General features: G+C 44.6%; 1 protein-coding gene and 2 long non-coding RNA genes across 4 annotated transcripts; 2 read left to right on the top strand and 1 right to left on the bottom strand.

Annotated features, from left to right (window-relative positions):
- Positions 1–1541: 1541 nt before the first annotated feature.
- LOC136535159 (indole-2-monooxygenase-like) lies at positions 1542–3654 on the top strand. The gene is made up of 3 exons (XM_066527468.1): positions 1542–2157; positions 2241–2669; positions 2761–3654. Exons 1-3 carry the CDS (start codon positions 1609–1611, stop codon positions 3385–3387), a joined length of 1605 nt encoding a protein of 534 aa, XP_066383565.1. The 5' UTR covers positions 1542–1608; the 3' UTR covers positions 3388–3654.
- A 2106-nt stretch (positions 3655–5760) lies between these two features.
- LOC136535160 (uncharacterized) lies at positions 5761–13140 on the top strand. Of its 2 annotated transcripts, XR_010778943.1 has the most exons (6): positions 5761–6382; positions 7061–7141; positions 7787–7895; positions 8658–8729; positions 12684–12761; positions 12910–13139. It is a non-coding gene; the product is annotated as an uncharacterized lncRNA (long non-coding RNA). The 2 variants fall into 2 exon arrangements; XR_010778942.1 differs by having other exon boundaries at positions 5763–6382; positions 12684–13140.
- A 217-nt stretch (positions 13141–13357) lies between these two features.
- Positions 13358–17315, bottom strand: LOC136535161 (uncharacterized). The gene is made up of 3 exons (XR_010778944.1): positions 16784–17315; positions 15789–15956; positions 13358–14197 (listed from the first exon to the last, which is right to left on the bottom strand). It is a non-coding gene; the product is annotated as an uncharacterized lncRNA (long non-coding RNA).
- Between the last annotated feature and the right edge of the window lie 872 nt (positions 17316–18187).

The raw sequence follows: 18187 nt of genomic DNA on the forward strand, positions 1-18187 counted from the left end.
TTACCGGTCAGCTCGTCCAGCAGCTAGCGCAACCACACAACTTGGCACGCCGTTGTGGCCGCCGCTACATACTCTGCCTCGCACGTAGACAGTACCACCACCTTCTGTTTCAGCAACAACTATAAAATTGGAGCCAACCCGAGGAAGACGAGTACGCCAAAGGTGCTCCGTCATTCGTCGATACCCCCCGCCATATCTGCATCGCTGAACACGGTGAACTGCAACCTACTCCCACCGATCTTGGGGAAGATGATTCCCTGATCCACCGCTCCCTTGACGTAGCGTAGTAGCCGCTTCACCGCAGCCCAGTGATCCTCTCTGGGATCCTCCATGAAGCGACTGACGTAGCTCACGGCGAACGCAATGTCTGGCCTCGTGTGGACTAGATAGCGCAGACCGCCGATGATGCTTCGGTAGAGTGTTGCATCTACTTTCGCCGCAGTACTGGCCTTCATCAGCTTCAGCCGCTCCTCCATCAGAGTCACGCACGGCTTGCACTCAGCCATGCCGCTCCGCTCCAACAGCTTCGAGGCATACGCGCTCTGACCGAGTGAGAGTTCCTCTTTTCCCTGTCTCACCTCGATGCTGAGGTAGTAGGAGAGTGCGCTGAGATCGCTCATTTGAAAACGAGCCGCCATCTCGCGCTTGAAGCTGTCAATGTCCTCTGCACGTGTGCGGGTGACGATCAAGTCGTCCACATACACGTCGACGACGAGCTCCTCCTTCCCCCCATCGCCGCGTGTAGAGCACGTGCTCGGTTGCCCACGAGCGTGGAACGCCAAGCTTACACGCACAGCCAGAGACACCAGCGTTGACCGAAGCCCTATATATGAGATGACAAATCTAAATTCTCTTTGCTAAGTTGCAGTGGCAAACTATTTATATAACTCTATCCATCTAGTCCTAGTACAGCTGCCATGCTGCTACAGTGACTAGATGTGACAGCAAGACTGACTTTGACGCCTGCCCCTGCTGTGGCTACAGTGCGGTAGGTGAGCCGTTCGGCGTCTGTCCCTGCAGTTGCTACAGTATAGTAGCAGGGAGCCCTTTTCGGCGCCGCCTTCACACAAGAGGTGCAGAAGATTATCTAACAGTTCCAAACATGCCCTAAAGGAGAGAAATGAGCTCGCCTGGGAGATAAAGGGCAGCTACGCGAAGTACTATTCTATCCTTTAAATTTATTTTGAAAATAATTTTTTGCTCCGTTCCGAGCCCACATACTTCTGGTTCAGACCCATAACTTAAGTTCCTCTACATTTATTCTTCTTATTTTATAGCCATATGATCTATTCAAACAGATGTTTCTAATTTTTTCCGAGCACCGCAAAATTTCACTAATTAAAAAAGCTAGTTAACCATGGTATCTGCGAAGGAGGCCACCGTGCTGTTTATATTTGTACAATAGCATTTTATGGTCGTGGCTCTCTACGTCTGTCGGCAGCTTGTTCTGAATGAAAACTATACGGACTAAAAAGATGCCTCGTTCCTGGTGCAATCACCAGGTTTCGGCTCTATAAAAAGCCACCTGGGCAAAGAAACCCAGCTATCATCATTCAGTAAACTGAACAACCTTACCCAGCCAGTTGTAGGAAGCGCTGCGCTGCAGTGATGGCTCACGTTCATGGCCACCATGAGCCTCTGCTGCAGGCCAAGTCTCCTCCACACGCGGCCCTAGTGGTCTCTGTATTGCTCGTCGTCTGTCCTCTTCTCGTCCTCCTTCTAGTGCGCCGTCGCTTTGGAACAACGCTGTCGACCGCCAGCGCAAGAGCCAGAGAACAGCTGCTAAGCAAGCTGCCTTCGCCTCCCAGCAGGCTCCCCATCATCGGCCACCTGCACCTCATCGGCTCCCTCCCGCATGTCTCCCTCCGTGACCTCGCCGCCAGGCATGGCCGCGATGGCCTCATGCTCCTCCACCTCGGCGCCGTACCAACGCTCATCGTCTCCTCACCGAGCGCCGCGCAGGCCGTGCTCCGCACGCAAGACCACATCTTCGCGTCCAGGGCCTACTCCCCCGCCACCGACATCCTCTTCTATGGCTCCACGGGCATCGCCGTCTCGCCCTACGGCGAGCATTGGCGCCAGGTCAAGAAGATCGTCACCACGCACCTCCTCACCAACAAGAAGGTCCGGTCCTACCGCCATGCACGTGAGCATGAGGTAATAACCATGCGTCTGTTTGAACAATCACTGGTATATCGTTCCATGAACGAAGATGATTGCCTGAAAATAATTCACAACAGGTGAGGTTGGTGGTGGGTAAGATTCGCGAGGCGGCCACCGCAGGCACTGCTATCGACCTGAGCGAACTGCTCAACTCCTTCGCCAACGACATCGTGTGTCACGCCGTGTCTGGCAAGTTCTTCAGGGAGGAAGGCCGGAATACACTTTTTCGGGAGCTCCTTGAGGCGAACTCGTCACTCATTGGGGGTTTCAACGTAGAGGACTACTTCCCGGTGCTGGTGAAGCTAGACATCATCAAGAGGATGGTGTGTGCAAAGGCACAAAAGGTGAACAAGATGTGGGACATCTTGCTCGATATGCTCATTGATGACCATGCAAGTAAGCTAGCGTTAGAACGTGACGGGGAGGAGAGTGACTTCATTGATGTCTTACTCTCCCTTCAACAAGAGTACAACCTCACAAGAGATCATATTAAGGCGCAGCTAGTGGTATATATGGATATGACATAACCCAACTATACATACATTATATTATATATATGTTGTTGATTCTTATATATTTGTATCCATATGTATGTAGGTAATGTTTGAAGCTGGCACAGATACATCATTCATTGTGCTAGAATATGCGATGGCTCAGCTCATGCAAAACCCCTGCCTCATGAACAAGCTACAAACCGAGGTGAGAAGCACTATAGCCAAGGGAAAAGAGATCGTTACCGAAGACGAGCTTAACAGTTTAGCCTACCTAAAGGCAGTCATCAAAGAGACACTCCGACTCCATATGCCGGCGCCGCTCCTCCTGCCCCACCTCTCCATGGCCGATTGCAACATAGAAGGGTATACAATACCATCAGGAACACGTGCCATTGTTAATAGCTGGGCTCTAGCGAGGGATCCTAGCTATTGGGAGAAAGCAGATGAGTTCATGCCTGAGCGGTTCATGGAAGGGGGTAGCGCCGCAGCTATGGACAATAAGGGAAACGATTTCCAATACTTGCCATTTGGGGCAGGGCGAAGGATGTGCCCAGGTATAAACTTTGCAAGTTCAACTATCGAAGTCATGCTCGCAAACCTTGTCTACCACTTCAATTGGGAGCTACCTATGGAATTAGCAAAGAAAGGCATCGATATGACTGAATCGTTTGGGGTGACAGTGCGTCGTGCAGAGAAACTCATCCTTGTCCCTATAGTTCCACAAGATTAATGCATTATTAGTCTATAGATATGGAGTCCTTATGTATGCAATAGATCAAGGACTCGGATGTGCACTGTCAGCGACCTATTCTACAGGAATTAGTTAGCTAGCATAAGACCAGTTCCTTCAGTTGTAATCCAAACGCATAGCGTCAGTAGCCTGGTCCTCAGCTGATCCAAGTATATAGGAGTCTGTTAGATTTACTTGGCTAGCATTGACCGGCACCTTGTATATGTACCTGTACACTGCACAATGAATGATTTGAGCGTTCATTCATCTCACATGGTATCAGCTTAATTTCGATCCCCACCCACCTGCTTCCGCTCCTCTCAGCCCACCCCCTGCTTCCACTCCTCCCAGCCATGGTGACCTCCCCTGGGTCTGCTCACTCGTCGGCCACAAACCCATTCGCCGGGCCTGCTGATCCCGCTCCACCCTCCACTACTGGAAACAGAGACTTTGCCGAGTGCAAAATTCTTTACCGAGTGCAAAATTCTTTGCCGAGTGTAAAAAATCGGGCACTCGGCAAAGACATTCTTTGCCGAGTAATGCACTCGGCAAAGACATTCTTTGCCGAGTGCTGCACTCGGCAAAGAGTTCTTTGCCGAGTGCCGGACACTCGGCAAACAAGGGCACTCGGCAAAGGACTTCTTTTGCCGAGTGTCAGACTCTCGGCAAAATCTCTACACTCGGCATAGGCTGCCCGCGAAACGGCGTTCGGTGACGGCCTTCTTTGCCGAGTGCCTGCTGTTAGGCACTCGGCAAAGATTTGATTTTTTTAAAAAAAAAAAATTCTTTGCCGAGTGCCCCAGATCTGGCACTCGGCAAAGATTTAATTTTTTTTTAAAAAAAATTCTTTGCCGAGTGTCTCAGATCTGGCACTCGGCAAAGAATTTTTTTTTTAAAAAAAATACTTTGTCGAGTGCCCCTAGCACGTCACTCGGCAAAGATTTAATTTTTTTTATAATTTCTTTGCCGAGTGCTCCTGTGGATGCACTCGGCAAAGAGGAAATTTTTAAAAAAAAATTAAAACACACTTTGCCGAGTGCCTTATGCCTGGCACTCGGCAAAGACACCCTTTGCCGAGTGCGATACCCCAGCACTCGGCAAAGTTTTTTTGTTTTTTTGTTTTTGGCCTCTAATTTTTTTGTGCAGCCCTTTTAAAGCACCAGGAACTCCTAGTTACAATTTGGGGATTTTTTTGTGGCTTTTTGATATATTTAGTTGCTTTATTTCGTTTACTTGAATTTTTCCGAAAAATAGAAATTTGAACTGCACGTGGTACGAATAATGGAGTTTAATGATTGAAAAATTGATAGTCATGTTAGTGAGTGTTGTGAGAGGCCGTATCCAGAAACGGACCTGAAATTTCGGACATCTTGTTCACGAAACATGTCCGCGAAATTGCGTGTAAAGTGTTTTTAAATTATATAAAAAGCAAACGAAGTCCGAAAATCATGAAACTTGTTGAGATGTCGTGATATCATATGTGGAGGCTATGATAAAAATTTCAGAAGATTTCATGCACGTTGTCACGTACGATGCTTACAAACCAGGACATCTCTACATGTGATATCAAATCTCACATGTAGAGATGTCCTGCTTTGTAAGCATCGTACATGATAACGTGTACGAAATTTTTTGAAATTTTTATCATAGCCTCCATATATGATATCACGATATCTCAACAAGTTTCATGATTTTCGGAATTCATTTGCTTTTTATAGAATTTGAAAATATTTCGCACGCAAGTTCGCGATCATGTTTCGTGAACAAGATGTCCAAAATTTTGGGTCCGTTCCTGGATACGGCCTCACACTACACTCAGTAACATGACTATCATTTTTTGAATCATTAAATTCCATTATTCGTACCACATGCAGTTCAAATTTATATTTTTCGAAAAAAATCAAGTAAATGAAATAAAGTAACTAAATATATCAAAAAGCCATAAAAAATCACCAAATTCTAACTAGGAGTTCCTGGTACTTTAAAAGGGCTGCACAAAAAATTTTGAGGCCAAAAACAAAAAAAATAAAAAAACTTTGCCGAGTGCCGGGGCATGACACTCGGCAAAGGGGGTCTTTGCCGAGTGCCACGGATAAGGCACTCGGCAAAGGGGGTTTTAATTTTTTTTTTAAATTTCCTCTTTGCCGAGTGCCTTCACGGGGCACTCGGCAAAGACATTTAAAAAAAATTAAATCTTTGCCGAGTGCCGTACCAGGAGCACTCGGCAAAGTATTTTTTTAAAAAAAAAGACATTTTTTTTAAAAACATCTTTGCCGAATGTCGTACCAGGGGCACTCGGCAAAGTATTTTTCAAAAAAAAAAATTTGCCGAGTGCCAGATTAGGACACTCGGCAAAAAAATTTTAAAAAAAAAATTAAATCTTTGCCGAGTGCCAGATCTGGAACACTCGGCAAAGATTTTTTTTAAAAAAAATAAATCTTTGTCGAGTGCCTCATAATCCGGCAATCGGCAAAGAGCCGGTTCTGTGACTTAAGCAACTTCGGCCGGCCGGGCAGTCAAACAGACAGCCAGCCAGCCCAAGCGCCCACGCCCACGCCCGCGCCGCCCCTGCCCCCGCGCCGCGCGCCGCGCCCACGCCGCCACCGCCCGCGCGCCCGAGCCGCCCGCGTTGCCCGACCGAGCGCTGCTTTGACCGAGCGGGGGAAAAAGGCCCTATGGAGGAGGGCGCCGCCGCCGCCGGCTAGGGGCCGCAGCCGGCGTGTCTGCCGCCGGATCCACGAATCCACGACTGGACGGCCCCCCTGCCATCCTCGGCCGGCGTCCTTCGCGAGGGGGAGGCGCCGCCGCCCGCCTGGTCCAGCGCGCGCGACCGGGGTTGGTCCGGCGCGGCAACAGGCGGCCCCTCCCGCGCCCATCCCGGCCTTTGCAGCGGCCATCGTGGCCTTTCCAGCGGCGCGGAGGAGGAGCCCGGCGCGGCCGACCTTTCCAGCGACACGGAGGGGCAGCCCGGCGCGGATGGCGCCTCCAGCTGCTCGTAAGGTTCTCCATTCATTATGTAAAAAGCAGTGCACATCAAATAGAAGCTCGTAGATTTACATTTCTGTACGATTCACAGTTCACCTGATATCTTGATGTAGATGATTTTCTAAAATTTGCATCGGGCCATTACGAAACTATGTTTGTGGAGTTAGTACGGCATGTCTGTGACCATGTTGTTCTAGACAAGTTTATCTATTTCTCAGAAAACTGCATGACGGACAACTGTTGCCTATTATTTCAGAAAAAATGCATGCCGTTGCAGTTCTGAAAATGCTGCTGACAATTGAGTGTGCAGGAGTGCTTACCAGTGTTTGTAAAACTCTAGCATGGTGAATTTTACTTGCTGTTTTCTTTTCAGTAATATTCCTGTTAGTTAGCTAAGAATTTTACCATGTCTGTTGCTGCCATGAAGTGTTACTTGCTATTTTACCTTTCCAGACAATAAAGTTATGTTACTTAGCATGGTGAATTTTACATGGTCCTATTTCTTGCAGTTATGGCTACCTAGATAAAATGTGAACTATTTTCTCTCAAATGAACTTGATTTCAGAACTGTAGCTATTGTTCTCTGAACGTGATTTTAGAACACACGATGCCTGCCTGCAGCCAGCAGCCTCGACGATCACGTACTGATCGATGAACTTGTGTGTATGTATGTGATACCGACCAACAGTCCAACACCAGGTGGAGGCGAACATAGGCACCGGCCAGCCAGGCACAACCGTGGCTTCCCCGGCTTCCTCTTGTACTCTTGGTACGTACAAGCTCTTTAATCTCTCCTCTGAAGTGTTAGACTTTCTGAGAAAGCATCCTTTGATAATTGATAGCGCAAACTTTTTTCGACAGAAAAGAGAATAATAGTTCTACAGAAATGTGGGCATTCGAAATCCAAAGATATATTAATCTGAATATCACACTTTAAATGGATAGAAAAGAAAGATAGTTCACTCAAAATTCTTACTCATAATTTTTAACTTTACTGGTTTTTTTAGTTGTATGCTTTTATCCGTGACTATGATAGCTTTAGGGGGATGTTCCTGTACAGTTCGTGGTAGAATTAGTATCCTATGTTGTCATAGTCAGAAAGGCCCCCATCAAATAAATTGTGCAAATGCATAACTACATAGTTTTCAAGACAATAATTATCGCAATAATGGCGCAATTGATGCCACAATAGGGAGAGCTGGTCAGGTCAGCGTGCATGTTATTGAAGGCCAGTATTCATCGGCAATCTTGATTTGTTGGTAGATCGATCAAGCACATATAGCTAATTAGGTAGCATATATAGTCAGCCAAGAGAAGAGATAAAAATTTGGCACTGCTTATGATAATTCAGATTATATCTTTTGCTCTTTCTATTTGTATACATGATTTCCTTATGACCACTTAATTTTTGCAGTAAAAGGATGATAGGTTCTATTCTAAAGCAGCAGGCACCTGACAACCATAGAGCTGTGTCCGTAGTGGTGGCAAGCTCCTGCAAGTGCCAAAAACCAAGCTACTATTGAGTAAGTTCTTCAATATGATGTACATAATATTCTGAACTTGACTGAATTTTTTATACCCAAATGTCTGACCAGCTGCACTTATCTTCAGTGGCCATTTATAATGGTTTTGCAGAATGTCAAGAACATGCCTTACTCAATGTAGTCACCTATAGTATGATAACAGTTGCACTTATCTTCAGCTGCAAGTACCTATAGTATGATAATTGTTCTAAAAAATATTGTCTGATCATAAAAAATTAAATATTAGTGAACTGATAGTAAATTCAGACCACTCTAACTCTTAAAATTATCTTGCAAAAGCAATGATATTTAAGATAGTAGCTGTAATCTAGAGACTACAACACAGAAAAATTAAGAATACACCTTCCATGCAAACTTCTGTACAAAAGAAGGAACTCTATGTTACTTGCTTGCTACCAATAGTGCTAGGGACATTCAGATTCAGATTATCATCGGGTTCTAATTATTGGCCTGAGCCAGATTGGTTTTTTGGTGCCAAATTTGACAGAGAGGGACATAAATATGGTAACATATACCTGATTACTAACTGGCGAGCCAATATATGTTCTATTCCAGAAAACATCTCTTCTCTAGAATTGAGATCTCTTGGTCCAATTATTATTATTAATCCAGTAAACATGCATCCTTAGAAAGATCTATATAAATATTTGTGTACTTTACTCACTGTTTCTATTATATAAAAAAATCATCAGTTCAGTTAGTTTCTTCTTATTTCACTAACTTTATATGTGTATATATCAGGTGCTTTCTTGACCACTCTGAATACGCAACTAGGCTATCAAAGATTGCTAAAGAAAATATCCTGGTTGGCAGGTAAACTTGATTTTTTCTCGCAAAAAAATCACACAATGTTTGTCCTTCTAGTGCCAATGCAGGCCGTGGGTTTCACATATTGAAGAACCTTGAAATCTTGCATATTCTACTGCCAGCTTTGTGTGCAGCAGTGGTTCTGACCTAAGTTGCACGGATACGGATACGCGTATCGGTATCGGAAGGATACGGATACGCGGATACGGCAATTTCCTAAGAACCGATACGCGGATACGTTTTACTATTTTTTAATAAATAGATAACAATGCATATGAAATTGCAAAATAGATATTCAAGTTCAACATAGAGACATTTAAGGTCTATTACACTCAGAATAACATGATAGCATGTTCTAATATAGGAAATTAATAAAAGGTCTATTACACTCGTAGCAAACTAGCAATATAGTACTATAGTAGGATATGATAGCATCAAGCTTCTTCCTCAGCTTCCTCATTCTCCTCCACATCAAGATCACCCAATCCAAATGATACAGCCTGCAACTCCGGCTCATCAATGGAGAGGTCAGCAACTTCCAGAAGACCTACACCACTAAGGGAATCAAAAGAATCTCCTCCAACATCCCACATCCTTGTCTCTCCTGTCTTGTATGCATCCGTCTTCTTGACAAATGCCTCAGATTTGAGTGCACAAAGACCAAATCTTCAGCCCGCTCAGGAGTTAAGGCATTTCTCTTGAACCTATGGATGAAGCTATATGTGCTCCAATTTTTTTCACAGCAAGAAGAGGAGGCCGGTTGGCTCAGCAATTTCATGGCCAAACTCATCAATAGAGGGACAGACTGTCCATGATTTGTCCACCAAGTCATTGGGGAAACAGCCCATCTATCATGTATAGAATCAGGATCATTGAATTCTTCTGAACAACTAGAAAACCTTGAGTATTCTTCCTTACTTGAGCCAACTCTTGCGGTATGCGAAAGAACTTCTTGAAGCAAGTCATCCTCATTTGTGATACCTCCTTATCCTTGTGGGGGGGGGTAAAGTCAGGCCAGCACCTTCTTCAAGCACACTTGTTGCTAGTAAAATCTGCATTTGGCATTTAGCATTACAATTTAGAACATCAGCAACTGAGCTGAATTCTGAACTGTATAGTGTATAGTGTTACCTTGGATTGAGTGAATGAGCCAAACAATGTAGTGGATTATTGCCTTTTGTCCACCTAGCAATCAATATATCATGAATAACAGAGTAGAGGTCTCGACTCCTCATTTGGTTCCTTCCCTTCATACAGATATATCTCTTTCTTCAACTTTCTCAATCATTGAATCCCACATCTCATAGATTAAGTGAAGACACGTGGTGTCGGTGTCCGCAAAGCGTATCATATCATAGATAGGAGTAGTGATCCTAAGAATGTAATTACTACATTGTCCCCCACCAGACATCACTTAGTATTTTTTTCCTTTACATGTTGGGAAGTTGAAGCATCTTTATAGATGCTCCATTTGTCACTAATCACCATGTGTTGGAGAGCTGCTTTTACCTCAACAAACCGTTTTAGCATACACACAACCGATGCAAATCTTGTTTCAGCAATAGAAAGCAACTTCAAATGGCTGAACTCATTGAACATGGAAAGACGCATGCCATGATTCATTATGAAATTCTTGATCATAGTAGCCTCAACTTTAACATTGTTTATAAATTCTAGTTGTCCCCAAACATGCATATCCTCATCAGTAGGTGTCCTTGGCAGTTTGGGTTCACATAATTTTTCATAGCAAGGTTGAGAGTATGCACTACACAAGGTGTCCAAAATATGTGATCATATTCAGCTTCAATTAAAAGACCAGCACCTTTGCAGTTTGCAGCATTATCTGTGATGATTTGTACCACATTTTATCGCCCTACTTCATCAATAATAGCCCTCAACTTCTCAGCAATATATTCTTTTGACTTGTATTCTCCTTCACAATTGTCAGCCCTCAAAAACATTGGAGCTTTCTCAGAAACATCAATGAAGTTGATGATTGGCCTCCTCTGAGGATCTGACCAACCATCACTGCAGATTGTGACCCCTTTCTCTGGCCATGTGCTCTTTGTACTCTCCAATAGATGCTCTATGTGCCTTCTTTCTTGCTTCAGGAGTGATTCCCTAGCCCTGTTATACCCAGGGATTGTGTAACCTTGCAAATTGCGGGCTGCAAGCAAATGCAAAAGCTTCTCTAAAATATGGGTTTCTCAGAAAGTTGAAAGATACCCCTCCAGAATACATTGCTCTAACAATTAAAGCATCCAAGTGCTTGCGGTCTTGCAATGCCCAAGATTTTTCCAATATAGAAGCAGGTCCTCTCTTGGTTCTTCTTGTTGTAATTGTCTGAAGAAGGACCTACAGGCAAAGCAACGGTGCGTGTCTTTGCTCTTTCCACCAGCTCCTTGCACCTTTCCACTTCCCTCCTCATCTCACTCAGCATTTCATATGAAACCTTCGGACATTTGATAATCCCCTTCCCTGATTTCTTGCAGCAAATGAGCTTCAACTCTAGTGTAGCTGCTGCTTTTTTCCAATGGACAATAGTTGCATCTCCAAAGAGCATTTCCTCCACCAGCTTTAGGCCTCTCTAGAATGGTGACATGATCCCACAGCGGAGCCTTGATATCAGTTGTTTCTCTGGACCCAGATCCCACACTACCACTAGCAGTAACACTAGCACTAGCTACACTACTCAAATTTGGAGATGCCATACTGGACAATGAACATTGGACAAAATAAAAAAGGCTCTAATCAGTTATCAGGAAAGGGGTAATGGCCTATTGGCCTTTGCCTAATGGGGCAGGGCGCACTGGCTCAGCCGCTCAGCCCTAAATTGGATTGGGGAGGAAGAGGAGTGAGCCAGTGAGGAACTCACCTAAGCAGGGGGCTCCTTGTCGCCGGTGAGGCGAGAGGGCGGAGGCGAGGTCGGAGGCTGGTCGCTCCGCTCGGACCGTCTTCTCCTGGAATGCAGCTCGTCGGGGCAATACCTCGTCCTGGAGCGGCCGGCGAGCCTTGCGGGTCCTGAGCGCCGGCGAGGCCTTGCGGGTCCTGGAGCGTCGGCGAGGCGTCAGCGGCCCCAGGTTCGCGCCCGACGGGGGCGATGCTGGAGACGGGGGCGAGCTGGAGACGGCGCCCACGAACGTGCTCGCGTCCGTCCTCAAGCCGTGCGTGGCGGAAAGGGGACGGCTCTGCGGGGGCGAGCTGCACGGCTGGCGGTTGAGGGCGGAGGATGGTCGCCGGCGAGGTCGGAGGCGGACTGGCGGCTGCGTGAGGCGGAGGCAGAGGCGGCTGCGCGTGGGAGAGACTGGGAGGCGGATGCGCGTGGGGAGGCGGATGTCTGCGTGAGGCCGAGGCAGAGGAGGCCAAGGTGACCTATTGGGCCGGCTGGGCCGTATCGGCTGGGCCGAAACGTATCCATTCGTCAGTTTCTGGCCCCAACTAAAATGAGATACGCGGATACGCCGCGGATACGTATCCGGGCCGTATCCCAGGCGTATCCGTATCGGATACGTATCCGATACGGATACGGCCCTTCCCTGGCGTATCCGTGCTTCTGAGGTTCTGACCAACAAGTTGCAGGTTGAAATTTAAGCATACTTTTGATAAATGAGCACCCTAGAACTTCTCAATCATGATTTATGCCCCTCTTTGGCAAAAAACAAAAGATCACGTACTATTTACTGACACAGTGTATCACTTTGACACTTTCAATTGCATTTAGATTGTAATTGAATTTTTATTCAGGATAAATCTCATGTGTGAGTTGACACAGAGCAAGAACTATTGTTCTGTACATGCGAATTTGTGTAGGATACAATCCAATATATCAATTGTATTTCATTTTGTAATACTTTTCTGTATAGAGTGGCCTTCTATGTTAGAAAGGCCACATTTTGGATTGCATACCAAATTTGTTATTTTCTATATCGAATAAGGTAGGTCTTATTCCTTGCATTTCAGGTATGATTGAGCATGTTGGCTGAGACCTGGTGCCTTAAATATCTTAGGATGCGCTGCTGCTTCACTCTCTATGTCTAAGTAAGTTTGGTTGATTGATGGTGCAAGAGAGCTGCTGCATACTGCCCTTCTTTCTAAACATTGCCAGCTGCAGACCTTATTGCTTATTACAGTATTCTCTGTTGTTGGCACTTTTAAATTTGTACTTTGGTTTATAATGGTTTTGCAGGATCTCAAGAACAACCCTCATACTCAATGTAGTCACAGCTTATGTAGTGTTAAAAATCTTCTATGTTGCTGCTCATGTATTTGTCATGATGGAATGTAAAAAAAATTACATTTTTCCAGCTTTGCCGAGTGCTGTGACCATGGCACTCGGCAAAGAATTTTTTTAAAAAAAATTCAAACTTTGCCGAGTGCCGGCCAGAGGGCACTCGGCAAAGAATTTTTTTAAAAAAAAATCCAAACTTTGCCGAGCGCCGGACAGGGGGCACTCGGCAAATATTTTTTTTAAAAAAAAATAAAAATCTTTGCCGAGTGTCTGAAGAGTTGGCACTCGGCAAAGAAATTTTGTAAAAAAAAATAAAAAATCTTTGCCGAGTGCCTGCAGTGTTGGCACTCGGCAAAGAATTTTTTTTAAAAAAAATAAAAAATCTTTGCCGAGTGCCTGAAGGGTTGGCACTCGGCAAAGATTTTTTTTAAAAAAAATAAAAAATATTTGCCGAGTGCCGGCAGGATTGGCACTCGGCAAAGAATTTTTTTAAAAAAAATAAAAAATCTTTGCCGAGTGCCTGTAGGGTTGGCACTCGGCAAAGAAATTTTTAAAATAAAAATAAAAAAATCTTTGCCGAGTGCCTGCAGGGTTGGCACTCGGGAAAGCCACCGTCAACGGGGCCGGCGCCGTGACGGTCGTTTTTCTTTGTCGAGTGTCCCCGAGGCACTCGGCAAAGCCTTTGCCGAGTGCTCGATAAAAGACACTCGGCAAAGAAGGCTTTGCCGGTCAATTTTTTACCGTGTGTTCTTTGCCGAGTGCCGCACTCGGCAAAGGCTTTGCCGAGTGCAATTTGGCCTTTGCCGGCAAAGAACCTGAATCCAGTTGTGTATAGCATGTTTACACAGAGTAGAATGGTAACCCTGTCACAAATATGACAATTGTCTTTCACTGTACATCCGACTATGCCGAAGGTTGATCAGGCTGGGGAGCAGTAGAGCTGCTGCCGTTCTTGCGGGACATGCTGAAAGGCCCTGTCACCGTCCTGCCCATGAACTTCCCGGCTTTACCAAGGCCACTGCCGACAGCACCAAGACCAGAACCAACGAGGCCAACGCCAGCACCAATGCCAGTGTCTGCACACAAGTCCAACACCGGAACCAACTAGCGATGCGGCACCGCCAACAGCATCCATTGTGCTACCAATTACCCCAGCCTGCTTCAACCGCTTCCTCTCCTCTATGGCTTGCTTTTCCATCTCTAGGGCTTCCAGCTGCTCTTCCTTTGTAAAGGGGTGATACTTTACCTGAAGGGTTGAAAAATAATATATTCGTGCCATCAAATTGATCATGGAATTACTCTTAATTTTTCCAGTCAAATAATATTTCTCAAGCTGGCAGTCCACGAAACTACATTTTGTTCCAACCATGACTTAAAACAATTCATTATGCCATAACATGTACCCAGTGCAACAAAGAAGCAAACTGAAGAACCAATTTTTGCGAAATGAAATTAAGAGAACTAGTCAATGGCATTTTTCAGTCTATACCCAAGTTGAAAGTTCTTATGCGGTGGCCAAAACAATTGGCCTCTTGATTGGAAGTACTCCCTCAGTCTAACTATATTTATGACATCAAATAAGTATCATTAGATTTGTCATGAGATATAATTCCATAACATATTTATTTGACGTCATAAACATTAATATATTTTACCTATATATTTGGTCAAACTTTAGACACTAACCTAGAATGCACCTAGAATTGCATTATTAATTTCTTGGACGGAAGTAGTGACTTGGTACTCCAAGCTGTACTTTGACTATATATATATGAAGTCAACCCACATTATCTACAGTATTAGTGTTATGTGAAGACAAGACATCTTAGATGGATGCAAAAGGATCAAGGATCCAAAGGTCTAAGCTAAGGAGGAGGCCCAGCCTTGGGCAATGGATGGGGCGTGAGGGACTCCTTGGCAGCCCTTGTTCCTAGGGCTAGGTTATTCCAGGTCATTTGTATTTGTAAGAAAAGGTGCATATGTAATTTTGTCACCCTATGGGTGAGTGTAGCTAGGATTCTTTACCCATTTTCCCCTTCTTTAATATAATAATACAGAGCTCTCCTGTGTGTTAAAAAACGGCCTGGGTTCGTTTGGCTGTGGCTTGTCGTAAACGATCGTAAATTTCCAGCCGGAACAGTATTTTTCTCTCACACAAACCAGCCAGCAGTACTTTTTCACGAACCAGCAACGATACGAACCAGCCAACCGAACAGGCTGAGAACCCTCCTGTATTCAGCACAGCACCCACGCATGGACATGCCACGTGAGTGACAGGAGGTACGAAGTTGAGCATGAATCTGCCTGCTGCTGTTGGCTAGCGCTGGACCGCTAGTGCACTTGAGCCGTCAAGGAACAAATTGAGCCCCTTGTCACCATTATGATTATTGCAGGGAGGAGTGCAGAGGCTGTGGCGGACAGAGGGCAGATAGGAGGGGGGATAGCAGGAGTCATCACCAACATGTTGTTGGGAATTAGTGCTGGGGTCAGGAGCACATGAGGCTGAGGCCTGTGGTGTTCTGTAGGAGATCCAGGCCAAACACAAGCAGTATGTAAAATATGCACTGCCCATGAAGATCTGGATGGCTCGCTCAAAGTCATAACCTAGAGTATGCGTCACATGGATTTTTCTTAACCATATGTGAGTATGTGGCAGAATGTACTAATAGACTAAGAAATACCAAGTTGGAAAAGCAATGTTATTAGGTAAACAGAAAAGGAACATGTGCACGTAGCAAATATGTATTTCTTATTCACAAGTCCTCTAGGATCTCTAGCTTCAAGGCTATATGCTACTCAGGTTAAAGATGTAACAATAAGTAGAAACCCACACTCACCTTAAGAGGTAATGTGCCTCTATCCTTGGTGTCCCTATTTTTAATTGGATCCAGTGAATGTAACAGCTTCAGAGTGACTTCTTGGGTGATCTCAGGTTCAAGAGTGTTCACTGCTAGTTTTGCCACACCCAGCCTCTTGTCTTGCTGAAGTTTGTCTTCGTCGTAAACCTGTGAAATCAACCACAAATATTGACAACAAAATAAGCCAGGTTGAATGGGTATCTCATATTGGAGCAGTGTCAAACATTAAGAATTTATACGAGGATGTCCGAATTTTGTTTTGTACAAAGGTCTAAGCCATTTCTTGAAAGTCTCAATGTACATTTTGTTTAGCAACGAAAATCGTTTGCTCCAAGCAAAGTTTATCAGACACCCACAAAATTACATCAAATGGTCAATATGCAAATGTATCACGGACAGTTAATTAGTGCCCTTTTTATTCGTCAGTTTGAACATGCTAGTAACAATACATTAGTCTAACATAATGCTGCTGGGTGAGGATTAATTAAGAACAATTTCAAGCTTAACATAGGAATGTAAAATAGAACTGAGCCCTCAAGGTTCTCACAAATTCAAGGGCAAATCCAATTATTTCTCATCATCTGTGTAGATATTATGTTATTTTGGGTATCTGTGTAGTTCAACAGAATCCAAACACGGCTGGGTGCTCTGAATGCCCATCTGTCTAGTACAGAAGGAATGGGCACCAAAGGTTGAAAAAAAATATTTTAAAACAATGAACGAGCTGGGGCCAGCTTCTAGCTGGTTCTAGAATTCTTGGCAGTTCAGGGGTTCCACCCAACATAAATCACCTTCCAACCAATGAGCACTAACCATTCTTGAGAACTGCATAACTAACCTGATAGACAGCTGCTGGAAGTATGAACTTCTAAGTAACAATACATTCTACGAATTTGCTGTTCAATGGATCTATGTATAGTCTACTGATCAGTCCCTACAGATTTCAAGCTGAGCATAATTTGTTGGTTCGTAACCTCGATAGTCACAGGGACCGGGGTCGAAGTTGCGTTCCACGGCCATGGGACGTCGTCCCAAATTGAGGATCGGGGTCGAACAGGGTCAATGTCTGTTTCTGCCTGGGTCGTCGTTCCTTTGTAGCAGGAACATACCATGGATCGATGAGCTGTGTTGGAAAGCCTTAGCCACAAAAGGGAAAATGATAGATCTTCATGTTGCTGCGATGTAGGAGGCAGCCAATGTTGAAGAAGACTGCCATAAAATTGAGGAGCAGGAGCAGCCACCATAAAATTAATCTGCCTCCAACAGAACTGTGAGCAGAAAAAAGAAGAGACCATGGGGATCGATTTTACTAGCGTCTGGTGCGCGGAGTTGGCTGAAGGTGGTAGATTTGTGGACAGCAGGCTAGGTTGTCTGAAGGAGAGAGAAGGCGAGGAAGAAAGCTACGAGGGAGAAGGTGGCTGTGAGCGACTTGTGGGAGTAGACGTGTGATAGGATTAAGTGGCTAATGGGCTGACTGGGCTAAATGGGCAAGCATATGCAGCACAGTTTAATGTTCCGTTCGTTTCACTGAAAAAATAAGCTGAAATACTATTCCGGCTGATTTATTATGAGAGAAAAATACTGTTCCGGCTGAAAAAACAAGCTGAAAAAGACGGATTATAAGAGAAGCGAACAGGGCTTTTTGTTTTATTACTTTGTATTGTTGTTCTCTAACTAATTATAGTTGGCATATCAAAACTCATCGACCTCTCCTTCGACCCATGTTTTTAGACATCCTCGACCTTTGATCCGGACCCACGACCCTGTCGATCTAGATTTCTGGTGACTATGCCTCAAACATTGAAATTTATCCACACATGTCAAATAAATGGTTGGATGATTTCCATCCAAGAAAGATTAATTTGAATTCTTTGATACAGACTCAACTCTGAACATAACCATAAATTTGACTCCCTGGTATACAATATCCAAGTTTAGTTTTGGACCCCTTGTACATGGACATCCACATCCAAAGCAAATCCAATCTAACATGATCCAAGAACAAAAAGTCCAATTGGACTTTGGATTTGCAAGATCCATTTCAATGTCTAAGTTAAATGATCTAGAAAGGGGAACAAGGCGGTCTACGATGAACTATAATCAGCCCACCACCAGAAAATTCAATTACAAAATCATTTCTTTCTCAAAAGTCTCATAGGCAACTGACCTCAAACCAGGACTTTTGGCTTTGATACCATGTTAATTTTAACACACCATCAGCCTAAAGCAAAAGCTTAAGCCACTGAAGGAAAGTTGAAAAATCTATTTATACTTGAGCTGTTACTAATGGCTAACACAGATGTCCCCTCAACTTTCATTTGTGGGCCCAAGGTTTTTTCTGTAAGACCCAGCAAGGATAGGCTGCAGTTCTTGGTAAA

Source organism: Miscanthus floridulus, unplaced genomic scaffold (genome assembly GCF_019320115.1).
Source record: "Miscanthus floridulus cultivar M001 unplaced genomic scaffold, ASM1932011v1 os_2576_2_3, whole genome shotgun sequence".
NCBI lineage: Eukaryota > Viridiplantae > Streptophyta > Magnoliopsida > Poales > Poaceae > Miscanthus > Miscanthus floridulus.

Coding starts and splice junctions, on each gene's coding strand:
- LOC136535159 (XM_066527468.1), top strand. CDS start 1,609: ATGGCTCACGTTCATGGCCACCATGAGCCTCTGCTGCAGGCCAAGTCT. Junction 2,158..2,240: donor GCCATGCACGTGAGCATGAG/GTAATAACCATG, acceptor AATTCACAACAG/GTGAGGTTGGTGGTGGGTAA. Junction 2,670..2,760: donor ATATTAAGGCGCAGCTAGTG/GTATATATGGAT, acceptor ATATGTATGTAG/GTAATGTTTGAAGCTGGCAC.